Here is a 17,495-nt window from a genome sequence, read left to right on the forward strand (position 1 = left end):
GCTCTTATAAAATATATTCTTGCACCAGTTACAATACCCTTTGCCTGCTGCAAGCTGTCAGTATTTTTAAATGACTTTGAAGCTTGCCCTATACAAAAACAAAACCTTTCAGTTGTTATAGCGATTGTGGATAATTGTGATTGTGATATAGTTGTAAAATGTATAGCGATCTTATAATAGTCCGAGAGGGTTTTTCTATCTTTCTTGCCCTTCTTTTAGACGCCACTTTGAAGGCACGAAAATGCAGTGAGGGCAGAACTGCTCTTGCATACGTTTAAGTAGAAAGCAATGCCTCATCTTTATTTCTCTTGAGGTTTGGCTACATTAGAAAACCTTACATGTCGAAAGGCTGAGTTGGAGAAGCTGCTGCTTAATAGAAATGCAACACACACACAACCTCTCAATAGTGTTTCTGAAGACGTATGTCCGCCTAACTTGCTGACACTTTGAAAACCTGGATTTTAAAGCGGGGAAGATCTCTCCTTCCTTGTGATCCCCTTGAATCTCCCCTCCTTTTCCAGGCACACATTAGAAGTATTTCTTCCACGGGAGATGTATACACTTAATATTTCTTCTTTTCTTTGAACAGGGCATCCACTCTCCGTCCTTGATCAACCTGCCATCAGTGTTTGAAAAGAGGAGTCATACTTTAAGTCGGTCAACTACTCACTTAATATGACATGGACAGGAAATGGAGTTGCAACTTACAATTTTGACTGACGGAAAGTGGTCTAGCTTTTTGAAGTGACCATTTACTGACATGAACGGTGGTACTTAGTTAGCACTTAGTGGGAATTAGTAAGCGTTTTAGATAACACTAAATTAATCACCAAGAGTTGTCTGATGTGCCTACTAAACAACTGAAGAACTCAACCTTGGCTTGGAGAGAACATATTCCTTTGCACAAATCATCCTATTGGCATAATGGAAATATTCTGCTTAGTGTAAACATTGCGCAGTGACTTTATGAATAAACCAGTGTTGGACCTGCCAGCGGATATTTAGACGTTGCTCACTGATGCCCGCACTGGCTGAGGATGGCGGATTTTGCTTTTAAAATAGTGTTTGTACGTTTAGAGGCTGACGGTTCGAATTAACCATTGCATAGACCAATATCCAAAGTGAAACACTTGCTTACTGTTTAAAGTATAAATCTGTTTTTTTAAAGCCTAAATTATACTTCAAGCATGATGAAAGTGCATCGGTGGCGGTGGTTTAGTGGGAATATGCAAATGGTTGGCCCACATGTCTGTTGGTCTGATGCTCTTTAGCTGCTAGGTTTTACTGTTGCCCAACAAAATGCAAAATCACCTGAAGTGGAAGCCCCTAGAAAAATCACTGTACTAAATTGTATTTATAATTTTTGAATGGGGACCATTTTTTTTAATATAAAAAAGCTATATCTAAAACTCAAGTGTAACACTTCAATTTCTTAATATACTTAGTTTTTGTGCACAGATTTCGTATGGAGATGAAAATGTAGATCTGATTTCAATATCTACAGCTGCTATTTTTTATTATTCAAAGGCTTTCATATAAAAATGTTCACCTTATTTTCTTTAGGGTTTTTTTTATACAGTATTTTCTCACATCTTAAACTTTTTAAATATCAAGTTTTCAAACTATACTTCTAAACTCTCTCTGAAAATTAGGTTTCTGCATACAATAAACTTGGTTTGTTGCTGTCCATATATGGCGGTTGGAGTGGGTGGGATTTCTAATATCCCATTTTCTCTTAACCACTGACTGCTACTAATAAGTGTAACCTGTGCCACTTTTTTTTTACTACTTGTATCTTTTAAAATTCTATACTGGCAGAAACTTGTGTAAATAAATAGAGTGGTTTGTGTCGCTTATCTTTAATTTTTCATGTTTACCTCTGCAGATCCTAGCCTCCCAAGTTCATTGAATAATTTTTGCAATATCCTAGCAACACAAACAACGTGCATCCTATTCAGCTGCTTTTGAGCATTTCTTAGAGTGGAAAATTCACCAAGGACATGTCTATTACTACTTACTTTGAACAATGAAATCCTCTCCCTGTTGAATTGCTCCTTAAACTTCATTCCTTCTTCAAAGAGAGAGAAGAATGAGGGTCTGGAGACAACAGCGCTGTAGAGATGACAATACACAATCTACTGGGTGGGAATGGAAAAGCTTTTGTGGCATTATGGGTGCTTGCCCAGTAATTGTGAGTGCCAAAGCTTTTCTATGTTACAATTCTAAAATGCCCAAATGTGAAGGGGTAGGGCCTTCAAAGTGCACAGAAACAAACAAAGTCCATGAGATCTTGTGATTGCCATCAACCAGCCCACTTGGACTGTGTGCTGTTTGAGGAACAGCAATTCCTGGTTAGTACCCCTCTACTAGCCAACCATTCTATCCTTTAAGTACTTGCTACCACCAGACATCCTGCCAACCTAGCAGTTCGAAAGCACGTCAAAGTGCAAGTAGATAAATAGGTACCGCTCCGACGGGAAGGTAAACGGCGTTTCCATGCACTGCTCTGGTTTGCCAGAAGCGGCTTAGTCATGCTGGCCACATGACCTGGAAGCTGTACGCCGGCTGCCTCGGCCAATAAAACGAGATGAGTGCCACAACCCCAGAGTTGGCCACGACTGGACCTAATGGTCAGGGGTCCCTTTACCTTTACTTACCACCAGACTGTTGGGATACTGCCAGGGAGATAAAGTCCATCTGAGCCCCCAAGCTCGGTGCCGGACGATCCATCGACCTCCCGTAGTCAGGCAATATCAGCAATTCAGCGACACTAAGCCTCAGGCTTAGTGCACACTATAACAGCAGAATTCACACAGCAAAAGTTGCACAGCATGAGAGCAGAACATGCATATTTACAGTTTTATTCAGCGTTGGTCAGAACAAAGAAAACATGACCGTCTGCTCCGACTGCTCAGGCAAAACAGCCAAAAACGAAAGGAACTTACAACATAAACATCCTGTGAGACAGGAAATGCGCAGGCTGTTATACAAACATCCTGCTCCCTTTTAAGGTGGAACGGAAATATCCTAACATCCTCCCCCTTTCCGTGTAACCTGTAGTACCTGTGGTTCAACCCAATTGCAACCTTTGTGCGTAAACCTTAAGTTGTTCTCTGTTAACAACCTTAGACAACAGATCAGCAGGAATTTCATTTCCTGGCATGTAGGACACCTGAATGAGTCCTTTCTGAATACATTCTCTTGCACGATGTAGCTTAATCTGCAAGTACTTGGTCCTTTGCTTGCAACTCTCCGAGTTCAGCAAAGCCAAACAAGATCTATTGTCTTGATACACTTGTATAGGACATTTCACAGAAACCCCAATGTCCTTAAACAGTTGCATCAACCATTCACAATCCATGAGTGAAAATGACAGAGCATTGAGTTCTGCTTCACAGGAACTTAGGCTAACTGTCGTCTGCTTTTTGCACAACCAGTCAAACAGGCAGTGGTTGTACATGTAGCATACTCCAGAAGTGCTTGTACCATCCGTGGTGTCACTTCCAAAACTTGCATCTGCAAAGATTTCAAGACCTCCAGTCTTCTGACTGGTGAACCTCAGCCTGTAGTGCATAGTCCCTTTCAAATACCGGGCTATGCGCTTCAGAGCTTTCCAATCCTGATCAGTAGGATTGTTAGCATGTCTGCTAAGCAGGTTAGTGCTTACAGCAATGTCAGGTCTCGAACATCTAGCAATGAAATTCAACTTGCCTAGAATGCACCTGTACAGCGTTGTGTCAGAAAACGCTTCAGCAGTACTATCTACCTGGTAACCTGTCACCATCGGTGTGTCTGCTGGGTTTGCATCAACCAAATTCAACCTGGTTAATACATCAGTAATTTTCTGTGTTTGGTGTACCAGAAAATTACCTGCTTGGTCCCTCTCCACCTGCAGAGAAAGATAGTTGGATACCTCACCAAGATCCTTCATGTCAAAGTGCTCCTTCAGCTGAGCTAGGGTGCTTTGGTAAAAAGCCTGATTCTTCCAAAACATCAGAAGATCATCAACAAAACATAAACAATACAGTTTGTTTTGCCCCTCCTCCTTGACAAACACACACGGATCAGCTTTGCCCTGGTGAAAACCTAGAGAAAGCAACGTTTCAGTGAGTTTTGTGTTCCAACACCTGGCACTCTGCTTGAGACCATATAAGGATTTCCGCAGTTTACAGACCATTCCCTTCTGTATCTGCATTCCATCAGGTGGAAGCATGTACAGCTCCTCCCCCAAAATCCCGTACAAAAAAGCTGTATTTATGTCATGATGGGAAACATGCAGTTTCTCCTCCGCAGCGATCTTGAGCATCAGCCGAATGCTCTCATATTTGACCGTGGGTGAGTAGGTCTCGTGGTAATCCTGCCCTGGTACCTGTGAAAAACCTCTGGCAACCAATCTGGCTTTGTGTCTGACAACCTTACCATTCTGGTCTGTCTTGGCCTTGAAGACCCATTTGCTGCCAACCAGTCTCATCCCCAGTTCCCAAGTCTGGTTCCTGTTCAAGGAATCAACTTCAGCCTTCATGGCATTAAGCCAAGGCTCAGCATCTTTAGAGGTTAACTCCTGGACCTCTTTGAAGCTTGAAGGTTCCCACACCTTCTCTGAGCTACTAAGAACAGCAGTTGCCGTCTTAGCAAACTCATCAGCAAATCTCTTAGGAGGTTTGCCTTTGGTCGCCCTTTCAGACCTGCGAACCAGACGCAAGTCTTCTGGACTCATCTCCTCCTTCTTAGGAGAAAAGTGACCAATGGTGAACAGTGGTTCTTCCAGTTCATTGTCAGACTCATCAGATGGTCTGACTGAGGCCTTTGCGCTCTTGTAGTCTGCTGTGTCATCACTGTCACTGACAGCAGCAGCAGCGCCGCCCACTGAACTGGAATCCGAACTCTGATCATCATCATCATCATCATCCTCAGTTTCCTCAGCTTTCTCAGCATGATCTGCTTTCTTCACATCACCTTCATCCTCCTCTGGGTAACTCTGGAAAATTCCCACATTTTCCCCCCACTTAGGATTGTACTCAACACTCCTTGTGAACTTTATGGATTTAGAGTTAGTCATCCATACCCTGTATGCACCTTTTTCGTACCCCATGAACAAACCATGTGCCCCACGCTTCCCAAGCTTGTTGCTTTGTGGGGTGTGCACCCACATGTCAGAACCAAAGATTCTCAAGTGCTTGACATTAGGTTTCTTACCATACATTTTCTCATAGGGAGTGCAGCCAATAGGTGATGACAGTCTCCTGTTAAAAGAATAAACAAAATTCGCCAAAGCCTCCCCCCAAAACTTCTCAGGGAGATTGGCATCATGCAACAAGGTTTTTATCCCTTGCAGCAACGTTTGATTTGCTCTCTCCGCAAGCCCATTCATCCATGGCGATCTAGGCGTTGACAAGTCATGCTGGATTCCCTTCTCAGTCAGGAAAGCTTCAAACTGCTGAGAAGTGAACTCCCCGCCCCGATCAGTAAACAGACAGCCAATACGTTTACCATGAGCATTCTCCAACCAAGCACAGAATGCCTTGAACCTAGGAAATGCTTGCGATTTCTGCTCGAGCATAAACACATGAATGTACCTGGAAAAAGAATCAATTAGTACCATGAAGTACCTTGCTCCTCCCAAAGAGGGCGCTAGAGGACCTACCAGGTCTGCATGAACTAGCTGGTAGGGTTTGGAAGCCTGCCTGCTAGACTCCTTGCCTTTTGGAGCAACCTTCACCTTGTTCTCTGCACATGATACACATTTCATGTGAAACTTACAAGGTTTGATGTCCAAACCTTCAACCAACACAGGCATCTTGGCTAGCGCTTGCCAAGAGAGGTGACAAAATCTGCGATGTGCATCATGAATGCATCCTGCATGAAGAACCTTGTTAGTTTGTGCAACACAACAAGAATCAGCATTAGACATAACAGCATTGTCATCATAAGTTAGACTGAACAAACCATCCATCAACTTTGCATGCCACATGTCCTCTTTGCCTTTTCTGATGACACAGACAGTCCTCTTGAAGGAAACCTCAAAACCACGCCCAGTCAGCTGTGGTACACTAATCAAATTGTCCGCAGCTCCTGGAACAAAAAGTACATCTCTGATGGTAGTATTCAGACTAGCAAGTTTCACAGTCCCAACTCTTGCAGCTTGCAAAGTCCTTCCATCAGCCAGCTGGACCTCTCCATCTTGAGGTGTGAAGGAGATAAACAGATGGCGGTCTTTGGTGAGATGGCACGTGGCCGCAGAGTCAATAACAAACCTGGCCTTCCCCTTCGGAGCAGATTTGCTGGCAAACAAAACCTTGTTTTCCACCAGCGTGGGCTTTTGCAGCTTGCCTTTAGCCTTTGGTGAAGCTGTGCCAGCAAACATAGCCTTGTTTTCCACTGGCGAGGGCTTTTGCAACTTGCCCCCCTGCTCCTGGCCATCAAACGTGCCTTTAGCCTTTGGTGGAGCTGTGCCAGCAAACATAGCCTTGTTTTCCACTGGCGTGGGCTTTTGCAACTTGCCCCCCCGCTCCTGGCCATCAGACGTGCCTTTAGCCTTTGGTGGAGCTGTGCCAGCAAACATAGCCTTGTTTTCCACTGGCATGGGCTTTTGCAACTTGCCCCCCCGCTCCTGGCCACCTGCAAGCATCTTGCTCTGTTTACATCTGGTCTTCCGGCCTCTGCAAAGGCTCTGACCTTGGTTCTCACGAGAAACAGAGCTCTCAGCAGCCGACTCTTTGGCTCCCCCTGGAGGCTGGAATGCTGCCTGGGATGATGTGGCAGTCTTCTCCCCCTGCAGCTTGCAATCGGTGCCCTCAGCATCCCTGCATTCACTAGCATTCTGGGAAACAGCCAGGACCTCCGATGCATTCAAACCCTGGGCTGGGGTGATTGGCAGGTGGGCCTTTTTCAAAGCATCCCACATGTCACATGCCGTGAGATTTCCAGCAAGCGTCTTTATTTCCTCCAGAGAAACGGATAAGACTATAACATCAACGGCCCTCGAATCCTGGGCCTGCCATTTCTCTGTCCGAGGAACTGGAGTGGGTTCAAATACAGTATGCCAGACTCCAAACTGACGCAGCAAACTCTCACACCATTTTGCCCAGGTCTGATAATTGTGCCGATTTAACTTAGGGCACTCAGTGGCCTCCGAAGCTTGGAAAAACTCCATTCCAGCTTTTTACGTGAGCCGTTATGCCTTCAAAGACGTGTTATCTCGACAGCCCATTAATCACGATGCCTCTGGCTCGGCTCCCAGGCCAATTAGTCTTTGCCGGACATCAAAGACTCTTGCCGGCATTCAGAAAAGCCTCTGCTTTCGCTTTTCCAGCACATACCTTTTTGCAGTCTGTCGCTGTCTTACTCTCCTGCAAGTGCCGTGAATCTGGGCCCATAACCTGTTGTTGGGATACTGCCAGGGAGATAAAGTCCATCTGAGCCCCCAAGCTCGGTGCCGGACGATCCATCGACCTCCCGTAGTCAGGCAATATCAGCAATTCAGCGACACTAAGCCTCAGGCTTAGTGCACACTATAACAGCAGAATTCACACAGCAAAAGTTGCACAGCATGAGAGCAGAACATGCATATTTACAGTTTTATTCAGCGTTGGTCAGAACAAAGAAAACATGACCGTCTGCTCCGACTGCTCAGGCAAAACAGCCAAAAACGAAAGGAACTTACAACATAAACATCCTGTGAGACAGGAAATGCGCAGGCTGTTATACAAACATCCTGCTCCCTTTTAAGGTGGAACGGAAATATCCTAACACAGACAAGGGGTTAATTATTTCCCATTATCAGTCAGCCTCCCAATTTCCCCTGGGGTCTCTCTGAAGCCTCATAATGTAGCATAGGGCAATAATAATAATAATAATAATAATAATAATAATAATAATAATAATATAATTTATATCCCACCCATTTGGCTGGGTTTCCTCAGCCACTCTTGGCAGCTTCCAACAAAAGATTAAAAATACATTAAGACATCAGTCATTAAAAACAGGACTGCCTTCAGATGTCTTCTAAAACTCAGATAGTTGTTTATTTCCTTGACATCTGATGGGAGGGTGTTCCACAGGGCGGGCGCCACTATGGAGAAGGTCCTCTGCCTGGTTCCCTGTAACCTCACTTCTTGCTGTGAGAGAACTGCCAGAAGGCCCTCAGAGCTGGACCTCAGTGTCCGGGCTGAACGATGGGGGTGGAGACACTGGGCTATACTGGGCTGTGGCTGTTTAGGGCTTTAAAGGTCAGCACCAAGACTTTGAACTGTGCTCAGAAACGTACTGGGAGCCAATGTAGGTCTTTCAGGACCGGTGTTATGTGATCTCAGCAGCTTCCAGGGTGTTAAAATATGAGGACACACCAAGATGATGAAACTTGGGAAGAGTTTACTACGATGGAAAAGACATGCAATGCATAAGCCTAAACCCAATGGCTTCAAGTTATAAGAATATTCTGACTAAACATCAGAAAGACTTAAGAGCTGTTCAACAGTCAAGCAAACTCGCTCAAAAGGTGGTGGACTCTCCTTGGAGGTTTTTAAGCAGAGATTGGGTGGCCATCTGTCATGGATGCTTTAGTTGAGATCCCTGCATTGCAGGGAGTTGAGCTACAAGACCCTTGTGGAATCTGATTTTATGAAAGGAAGAAATGGAGTTAAGAGAAAGAGATGCAAAAATTACAGAAAACAAGTACATCCCTTTTGAGCAAGATAAAATAGGTTAAATCCAGGGAAAGTAGGTGGTGTTTTAAACAGACCCTCATCTCACCAGATTCTTGGAGGAATCTTGCTGTCAAGTAACAGCACCATCACAAAGATCCTCCTTGATCTAAAAAAAAATTCTAGCATGGCTACTTGTTAAAGATTCCCTTTGTCAGTCGCAGGCACCCCCCTCAGGTAACAGTCTCAGGTATGGAGCTTTTGATTTCCCCACTCTTAGACAAGAGATGTTCCATTTCTTATATCCACTACAGAGTTTCACTGCTGTAATTTTTGAGCTGGTCCAAAGCTAGTTAGCCTTGTAATCTCCAATGGACAAACCAGCAAGATCTGCAACAAACAGGAAAAGCAAGCACATCCACATATAATAAGCAACAGTCCAAACAAGCAGACCAGGAAAATGGAGTCCAAGTCCTTCACAAGCTGAAAGCCAATATTAAAAATAATTAATGCTAACAAAAATAAAAGCTATTGCAACAACTGTGCGTTAAAACATGAAATAAGCCTGCATAGTAATATTATTAGGTACTGTTGTTGCAATATATTGTATTTTGCACCAACTATTTCTTATCATCTTTTCAGCTCCCATGGACTTGGTTTGTGGTTCTTGTGCAATTCTAAAATATCCTATTTAAAAACAGCATGGCTCCGGTGAAAGAATAGTACGCAAGGCAACGATAGGTTGGATAGACTGGCAGCTTTCTAAAGGCAGGAGCTGCCAAAAAGAAGAGGACTATTTGTTTCTTAGGGTGGCGCTGTGGGTAAAACCTCAGTGCCTAGGACTTGCTGATCGTAAGGTCGGCGGTTCAAATCCCCGCGGCGAGGTGAGCTCCCGTCATTCGGTCCCAGCTCCTGCCAACCTAGCAGTTCAAAAGCACCCCTAAGTGCAAGTAGATAAATAGGGACCGCTTTATAGCAGGAAGGTAAACGGTGTTTCCGTGTGCGGCGCTGGTGCTGGCTCGCCAGATGCAGCTTCGTCACGCTGGCCACGTGACTCGGAAGTGTCTGCGGACAGCGCCGGCTCCCGGCCTCTTGAGCGAGATGAGCGCGCAACCCTAGAGTCGGTCACACCTGGCCCTGTCGGGCAGGGGTACCTTTACCTTTATTTGTTTCTTGGCTCCACAAAGTGGCACAAAAGTTTTAACTTCAAGCTTTACATTCTAACAATAGGTTGTGCGGTGCTGGGAGACAAGAAACGAAGTCTTATATAGCAGTAGTTTTTTGTGGGGGTTTTAAAAAAAGAAACCTGCTAATGATGTGCAAACTGTGGCTTGTCCCACAATGAGCAGTCTTCTTAATGCTGAAATAGTTTGCCTACCCACAGTCTGGCAGTGTAACAAATTCTGCTATTAAAATTGTCGCCTTTTTAGGGTTAGAAACCCTCCTGATGAAATGGGTGAGATTTGTTGAAGGGTGGAATTAGTTAGGACCTTAAAGGCAAACATCTTTCTCCCTATGTCAGCACTGTACTCTACTGTTCCAGTCACTCGGTTCTATTTAAAGTTCCTAGAGCTGTTTGAAGAGGCATATATTCTCACTGCAAGCTATTAAAGCATTTATGGACTATGATGATTAATCTGTGTTCTTTTCTGAACAGAGGTGGTGGAACAGTTGTGAGAGTACCTGTTGCTTATAAGTTATCCCCAGGAGTTAAGAGAGCTGCCCTTTGCTATGCGCTAAAAGGGCTCTTACACTGCAATTTCTTTTTCCTTTTTCTTGTTTATTAAGCATTTCAGCATCTAAAGACAGAAGCAGAAAACTGAACTAGCTGGAAACGACTGGCTTGCACACCCCTTATGCATAGGGCCTTCTTGGTAGTGGCACCCTCCCTGTGGAACGCCCTTTCACCAGATGTCAAGGAAATAAACAACTATCTGACTTTTAAAAGACATCTGAAGGCAGCCCTGTTTAGGGAAGTTTTTAATGTTTGATGTTTTATCGCATTATTATTATTATTATTATTATTATTATTATTTTGAGAGCCACCCAGAGTGGCTGGGAAAACCCAGTCAGATGAGTGGGGTATAAATAATAATAATAATTATCATAGTAATTATAACCAACAACCTCTCCAAAGCTCGAAATGATTCAGTTTGGCCCTACTTGGCTAGCTGGCTTTCCTTTCCTTACCCCTCCCTCTCACAAAGGCACAAATGTAACTGGGAATCACAGACATTTATTCTACACTGGCTCTCAAAACAGAGTTTTTACAAAATGTAAGACTGGAACAACCTTTGGTCTCATCCCTTCAATCCAAAATCAACAATCTCTAGCGACTGAGAAGTGCAGCGCTTATATGGAGCACTCTGGTCTCACGAGGAAAAGGCTGGGATTGTTTGTTTCATAAAATGTATATTCCGCTTGATTGTAGGGAAAACAAAGCGGCTTGCCCAAAAAAATAACACCATAGAATTATCACTAAAATAATTTTACAGCCATAATTTAAAACGTACAGGAAATGGCAACCACAATAGAACAGACTAAAACAAATTAAAACTTCTTGTTAACTCTTCCCCCTATAAAAGCAGGGGGTTGTTAGCCTTCTCTTGGCTGGGTTTTTTTACTTCCATGAGGGATGCATTTGATCGATGAAAGATAGTTCTGATACAACATACAGTTTTCATTGAAGGTATTCCCTTATGTCAAGGTTTAGGTAGTATTTCAAAGAGAACTGCACCACTGTGTTTGAGCATGACTATTACGTGCATGTGATTTGGGGTGACCTGTTTTTTATTTTTATTTTTTATTTTTGCACAAAGGTTATTTGTTGCAAATTATCACATGCTTTCCCTGCTGGAGAGTGCTGCATGCAGAGGAAAAAAACCAGCTCTTGATATTCTGCTCTCTGTGTTGTGTGTGTGTGTGTGTGTGAGAGAGAGAGAGAGAGAGAGAGAGGTCTGTATATCCATCCTGGTATTAGGAATCTTCCAGAGTTGGTGAAGTTTAATTTGCAAAACAGGAGGTGGCAGACCTCCAAGCTTGAGCTACTCTGTTGAGAATATGAGATCAGTGGTTATAAACAAAATGTGCTTCTTTAATAACACTTCATTTAAATTTAGCATGCACAACACACATTGCAAGGGCCGTTTATGCTGAAGAAATATATGGAAATTGAATATTTGTTTGCTTCCATGGTGCTTTAAAGGGGTAAGTGGTAAGCAATGGATGTGTGCTCTTGTGACATGGCACACTTAGTGGTATATGAACCTCGATGACAAGCTGATGAATGAGAGTCCTCTTGTGATGGAAGAGACGCTCTTGAGTTAGAAGCGCTATTCCAGCAGAAATGGAAAATGGCTAAAAGCATGATCTGTTGTGCTTTGGTCTCCCATCAATGTCAGAGTTTGCTCGTCTGTTCACTCCTGCTTAAGCCTCCCAGCGTACAAAGCATGTGGCACTAATTTGGGGGTCAGGATCACATGCATGGGGAAAGCACTAAAAGCAGCATTTGGTACAGAATCCAGCTTTCTGAGAATCTTGACTTCAATGTTTTAAAAAGGCAAGTTTCTAGCTTGTGTTGGTTGAAAGGGTATGGGCGATGCCTAGTGGAATTGTGGAAGCCAGCAAGATGACTCACTTAAGATTTCATTGTCTTCCTCCCACTCCTAACTAGCAAAACTAAAGGATGCCAAACAAGTATTTGTTTAGATTGGGCAGCCTGCATAATCATTCATTTTGCACAATCAACACACAGTGGTACCCAACTAAGTCTTACTCGGTATGGACCCACTTAAGTAAGTGGACGAAAGAAGGTTGTTGACTTCAGTGGCTGTACGCTGAGAATGACAAACATTGGATATCACCCATAATTTATTTTGGTTGTAGAATGAAGACTCCACAAGCATGAAAAGAAAGCGCCAGAGCTGTTTGCATATTCCTCGCTGACGCCTTCCAATCATACGTGAAGTGGCTTTCACTTAGATCCCTTTAGCTAAAGGATGTTTGTCCTTGAGAACAGACCAAGGGAAATACGGAGCTGCAAGTATGAAATATTGTAAATGCTACTCCAGCTACACAAAGCCAAGCAGCTTAATTTAAATCACCAGGGCTATACTCGATCCAAACAGGGCATACACTATGCTACAGATGTGTATAGGTGTTTTACTAATTTATTTCCCTTCCTGTTCAGGTTTTAATTTTGTGGTGTAGATAAGACTCTAAATTCCATAATATAATCCAGTCCTCTCTGCCCCTATTTCTCTCCCTGGGTAACCTGAGGAATTGAAGGCTAAAAGGCCCCTCCATTATTGCCCTATTCCGCTTAGTACAGAGCTGAGTCGGAAGAACCAAGGAAAGCTTACTTTTTCAGAATGGTTTTTTTTTGTTCTCTTATAAGTCCTGGCGAGCTGCTGTGTGCACTTGTCTTGTCCTTTTCCTCATCCGGAAAGCATAGCATGCTCAGCATTAACCTAGTTATAGAGTCTTCTAGACTGGAGTGGAGTGGAATATAAATCATACGGCTCAGGAGTTTTGTTTCATGCACCTTTTCAAAATGACGGAGCCTGCTTGCTGCTTGCTGCTGTTCGGAGTGGCGGGCGGGGGGGGGGGGAGAAAGAGAAGATACTAACTACCTCTCAGCATCAGTGTCCTTATAAATATGCAAACTCTCCCTTTCTTTGCCTAAAGAGGAAGTGATTTATTGACTATATTGGATGGGAAGCGCCTCCATTGCTTTCTGCTGCTCTGCGATGGCAGAGATAATATTTCGGTTACTTCCGCAGTGTCTCAGCCTGGGGTGAAAGTAAACATGAGCACAATTGATTTCCAAAAGAGTCCTGGGTCCCCCACTTTTCTCTCTCCTCTGCACTGCACTGTGTTACAAGTGGAACAGCGAACGAATCAGGCTCCCAATTAAAAAAGTAGTGGAGGCTCGCACCTTCTCAGATCAGAAGTTTCTGCTAGGCTGTGAACACTAGCAAAGCTCTATGGGTAACAGTCTAATTATTAGATTTTTTTTGTTGGTGCTGCTGTGGACTTAAAACAGTTCACAGCTATGGGAGCAATGGCTGGCAGCCTATTAAAGACATAAGACAAGCCCAGCCAGAGCAGAACAAAAGCTGATCTAGTCTGGGATCCTGTTGGGTGGCCATTCGGACGCTTCTAGGAAGCCCCCAAGCAGGACGTAAAGGCAATAGTCCTATCCTGCTGCTGTTCCCAAGAAACTGGTACCCAGGATGCTGCTGACTGCACCTGGAGGTTGCATATAGGCATCCTGACGAGTGATGGATTTGTCCTAATCCCCCTTTTAAAGCCATCTAAGCTGGTTGCTTAGAGATAATAAGGGGACAGGGAGCATCTTTGTTCCAAACGTTCCGGCTGGAGCTCTGTCCTTGCATCTGGTGTCAAGTTTGCTGAAAATGCAGAGGATAGACAGGGTTCGAGGGTTTGGGGAACAAACATCTTATTCTCATCCTGCCCATCAAACTGATGAGAAGCTTAATCGTTAATATTTTAACTGGTGTTTTTTTTGAGAATTAATCAACCCATGGCACATTCTGTTTATTGCATTTCTATGGCGCTGTGGGTTAAACCACTGAGCCTAGGGCTTGCCGATCAGAAGGTCAGCAGTTCGAATCCCCGCGACGGGTTGCTTGGTTCCTGCTTCTGCCAACCTAGCAGTTCGAAAGCACGTCAAAGTGCAAGTAGATAAATAGGTACCACTCCAGCAGGAAGGTAAACGGCGTTTCCGTGCGCTGCTCTGGTTCGCCAGAAGCGGCTTAGTCATGCTGGCCACATGACCTGGAAGCTGTACGCTGGCTCCCTCGGCTAGTAAAGCGAGATGAGTGCCGCAACCCCAGAGTTGTCTGTGACTGGACCTAACGGTCAGGGGTCCCTCTACCTTTACCTATGCCCCTTGTTAAAGCTACCTTCGCTAATATGGTGCCCTTCGTATATTCTGAACCATGTCTCCAGCCATCCCTGACCCTTGGGCCATGCTGGCTGGGGCAGAGGGCACTCTGTTGGCGAAGCCTGTTTGAAGGTGTCTGAGGAAGTTTACAACTTTAGAAACAAAAAGTATGAAAAGCATAAGAAAACAGCAAGCAGGCTTGTCACCATGTCTTTGCTTTGAGTGAGGATGACATCGAGCCCTGTTTTCCTCATCCTTCCTTGAAATATCACTTTGTATGTTTTAGTATAATTGAAAATGTGTCCCTTCTCTTTGATGATGGAAAAGCTAATGTTCTGATCCCTCCATGAAGTAAAATGTCTGTAGGCCATTTTAGCTTAGGTGGCTAATATGAAATTCTGCATTGGGGTTTTTCATACTTTTTTTTTTTTGTAAGCGAAATGATAGCGCTGTGGGCGAGAATAGAGAAAGGTATCTAATGGTGCCTCAATGGCTCGGCATGTTCCCTCATGTGCCATTTCCCCTCATGGATCTCAGCCGCATCCCCATGAAGGACAATGAAGCCTTGAACTTTCATCTACAGAATGGGACAGTTCACCCGCCAGGATTTGAGGCCGTTTCCGCAATTTAATTCATTCCCAGCGCTAGAATGGTCCTTAACAAGAACGGCATATTTTAACTTTAACTTTTTCCAGCTTTCCATTGTTAAGGAAAGCATAGGAGTTCTTTATGAGGCGGTCAGCACCCACCCTCTGTGCAGGGACCTGTGAAGAGTTGGGAAGCCATGTTTGATAGAACGCTTCACAGAAATGGCTGGTGATGATATTCAAAACATTGCTCAGACGAAATCCAGAGCTCATTAAAAAGGGGGCATTATGCTTGGGAGGCAAGCCCAAGGCAGCCTCAGGTTTGATTAGGACTACCTTGTGCTCTGATATAAGTGAAAACTCTTAATTTTCCAAAAGAATATGGAGCCGGCCTGATCTGTGGAAATTTAATTGGGAACGCCTGGAGAACAGGACACAAATCGTCTTTGGGAATGTCTAGAAGGCATAGTGTCTACAAGATAGATCCAGATACGTGAGTGTTTAGGAGGAAAAACTGAGACGTCAGATGGTCTTCATAATGCTTCTCCTCCTGAGTGCCTGTGGAAGCATTGATGAAGCCTGTAAGCAGTTGCCAAGGCCTGGAAATCTACTGTATATTTCACCTTATACCCTGTGATGCTAAAAATAGTAAAAAAAAAGAAAACTCAATGTCGGAGCATCCTGCCCCGCACCTTGCCTTAGAGATTTCCTCACAAAACCCTGCACTTTAGTGCTCAGTCGGAGCCAACACCAACTTGGGGTTCCATGGATTGCTGTTTGCTTTGAAGGAGCTCAAAAGAGTGGGTTTTCTTGAAGAAAGCTCCAGAGCAAAAATAGAAGGAGGTTTAAATTGGGGACCGTGCCTAGAAAGAGTGGATGGAAGGTAAGTGCAGATAAGCCCCATATTCAACCAATTTCACTGGTCACTAAGGGCAGTACAGTATGAACATCAGCCACAGCCTGATGATTATCGGCTTATGGTAACTCAGGGGCAGGCTTTCTCACTGTGGCGCCAGTGTTGTGAAAGGCTCTCCCTGCCAAAATATGAGAAGCCCCATCAATATTGGCATGCTGCCGGGTCCTGAAGACACACCTGTTTAGGCAACCATTCCCCTAAACTGGACTTTTGGTTTTGTTCTTTTAACCTTTGAAAGCGGTTTTAATTGTTATGCTTTTTGAGTCTTTGTTTCATTGCCTTAATTAGGGATGTTTTAATGCCACTGTGTGTTTTAATGGTGAATTGCTTTTATAGATCTCTTAGAAGCTGTTTTCACATTTGTTATTATTATTAGTAGTAATACTAATACCTCGGGTTAAGTACTTAATTCGTTCCGGAGGTCCGTTCTTAACCTGAAACTGTTCTTAACCTGAAGCACCACTTTAGCTAATGGGGCCTCCTGCTGCCGCCGCGCTACTGGAGCACAATTTCTGTTCTCATCCTGAAGCAAAGTTCTTAACCTGAGGTAATATTTCTGGGTTAGCGGAGTCTGTAACCTGAAGCGTCTGTATCCCGAGGTACCACTGTAGTAGTAGTATACTGTCCTATACCCATAGATCTCAGGGTGGTTCACATCATAAAATCACAATATAAAAAACACAAAATACATAATAAAAACAAAGACAACCCAATGACCCCCCTCCACAACACACTTTAAAAGGACATTGGATGTCAATCAGCCAAAGGTCGGTTAAAGAGGAATGTTTCTGCCTGGCGCCTAAAGGTGTATAATGAAGGCGCCTGGCAAACTTCCCGGGGGAGAGCATTCCACAAACAGGGAGCCACTGCAGTATATAAATAATAATGATTTCCAACTGAAGTCTAACACATTAGCCAGCCATTCACGCACTTTCCAAGCTGGTTCTAGGTCCATGAGTTTTGCCATGTACTAGACGTGGGTGGCCAGTAGGAATAACAGGGGGAGGAGGAGGAGGAGTGCTGTTGAGATGGCTAATTGAATTAGGAAATGGATCTCGAGAGAATTAACTGGGTAATGAAATTCAGAACTTGACTTCTAGGTCAAGAGATTGAATCCGCATCAGGTTTGTAATGATTTCCAGTCACCGCATGCTCTCGGCCTGCCGCTGAGATTGGCCAAACCGAACAAGTGAGCGTCCAGAACTGCAGGTGTCGAGACTAATGCAGGGAATGTGCCAGTAAATCGATCAATGAGAGCTGGTATCACAGTGATGAATAAAAGAGAGAACCAATATTGCAGCATCAGCAGAAGAGGCATGGGAGGGACGGGCCTGGGCGTTTCAACAAGTTCCAGGTCTTATAATTCAGGAGTTCGGAAGGGAAAGGACTACGGATCCCATCATCTCCAACCATTGGCCATGCCGATGGGCTGATGGGAGTCG

General features: G+C 44.1%; 1 protein-coding gene across 17 annotated transcripts in view; it reads left to right on the forward strand.

The window, feature by feature from the left end:
• ECT2 (epithelial cell transforming 2) overlaps nt 1-1,856 on the forward strand; it is a 44,017-nt gene extending 42,161 nt beyond the window's left edge. For 11 of the 17 annotated variants that reach the window (XM_053390559.1, XM_053390570.1, XM_053390565.1 and 8 more), the window contains one exon: nt 590-693. Coding sequence is in view for 6 of the 17 variants with exons in the window: in XM_053390568.1 (XP_053246543.1) it covers nt 590-679 (90 nt within the window). In the remaining 11 variants the exon portion in view is untranslated. Of the gene's footprint in view, nt 1-589 lie in introns of all 17 variants that reach the window. The other 6 variants (XM_053390568.1, XM_053390571.1, XM_053390569.1 and 3 more) reach the window with 1 other exon arrangement.
• The last annotated feature ends 15,639 nt before the right edge of the window (nt 1,857-17,495 follow it).

The sequence above is a fragment of the Podarcis raffonei genome, chromosome 5 (genome assembly GCF_027172205.1).
Source record: "Podarcis raffonei isolate rPodRaf1 chromosome 5, rPodRaf1.pri, whole genome shotgun sequence".
NCBI lineage: Eukaryota > Metazoa > Chordata > Lepidosauria > Squamata > Lacertidae > Podarcis > Podarcis raffonei.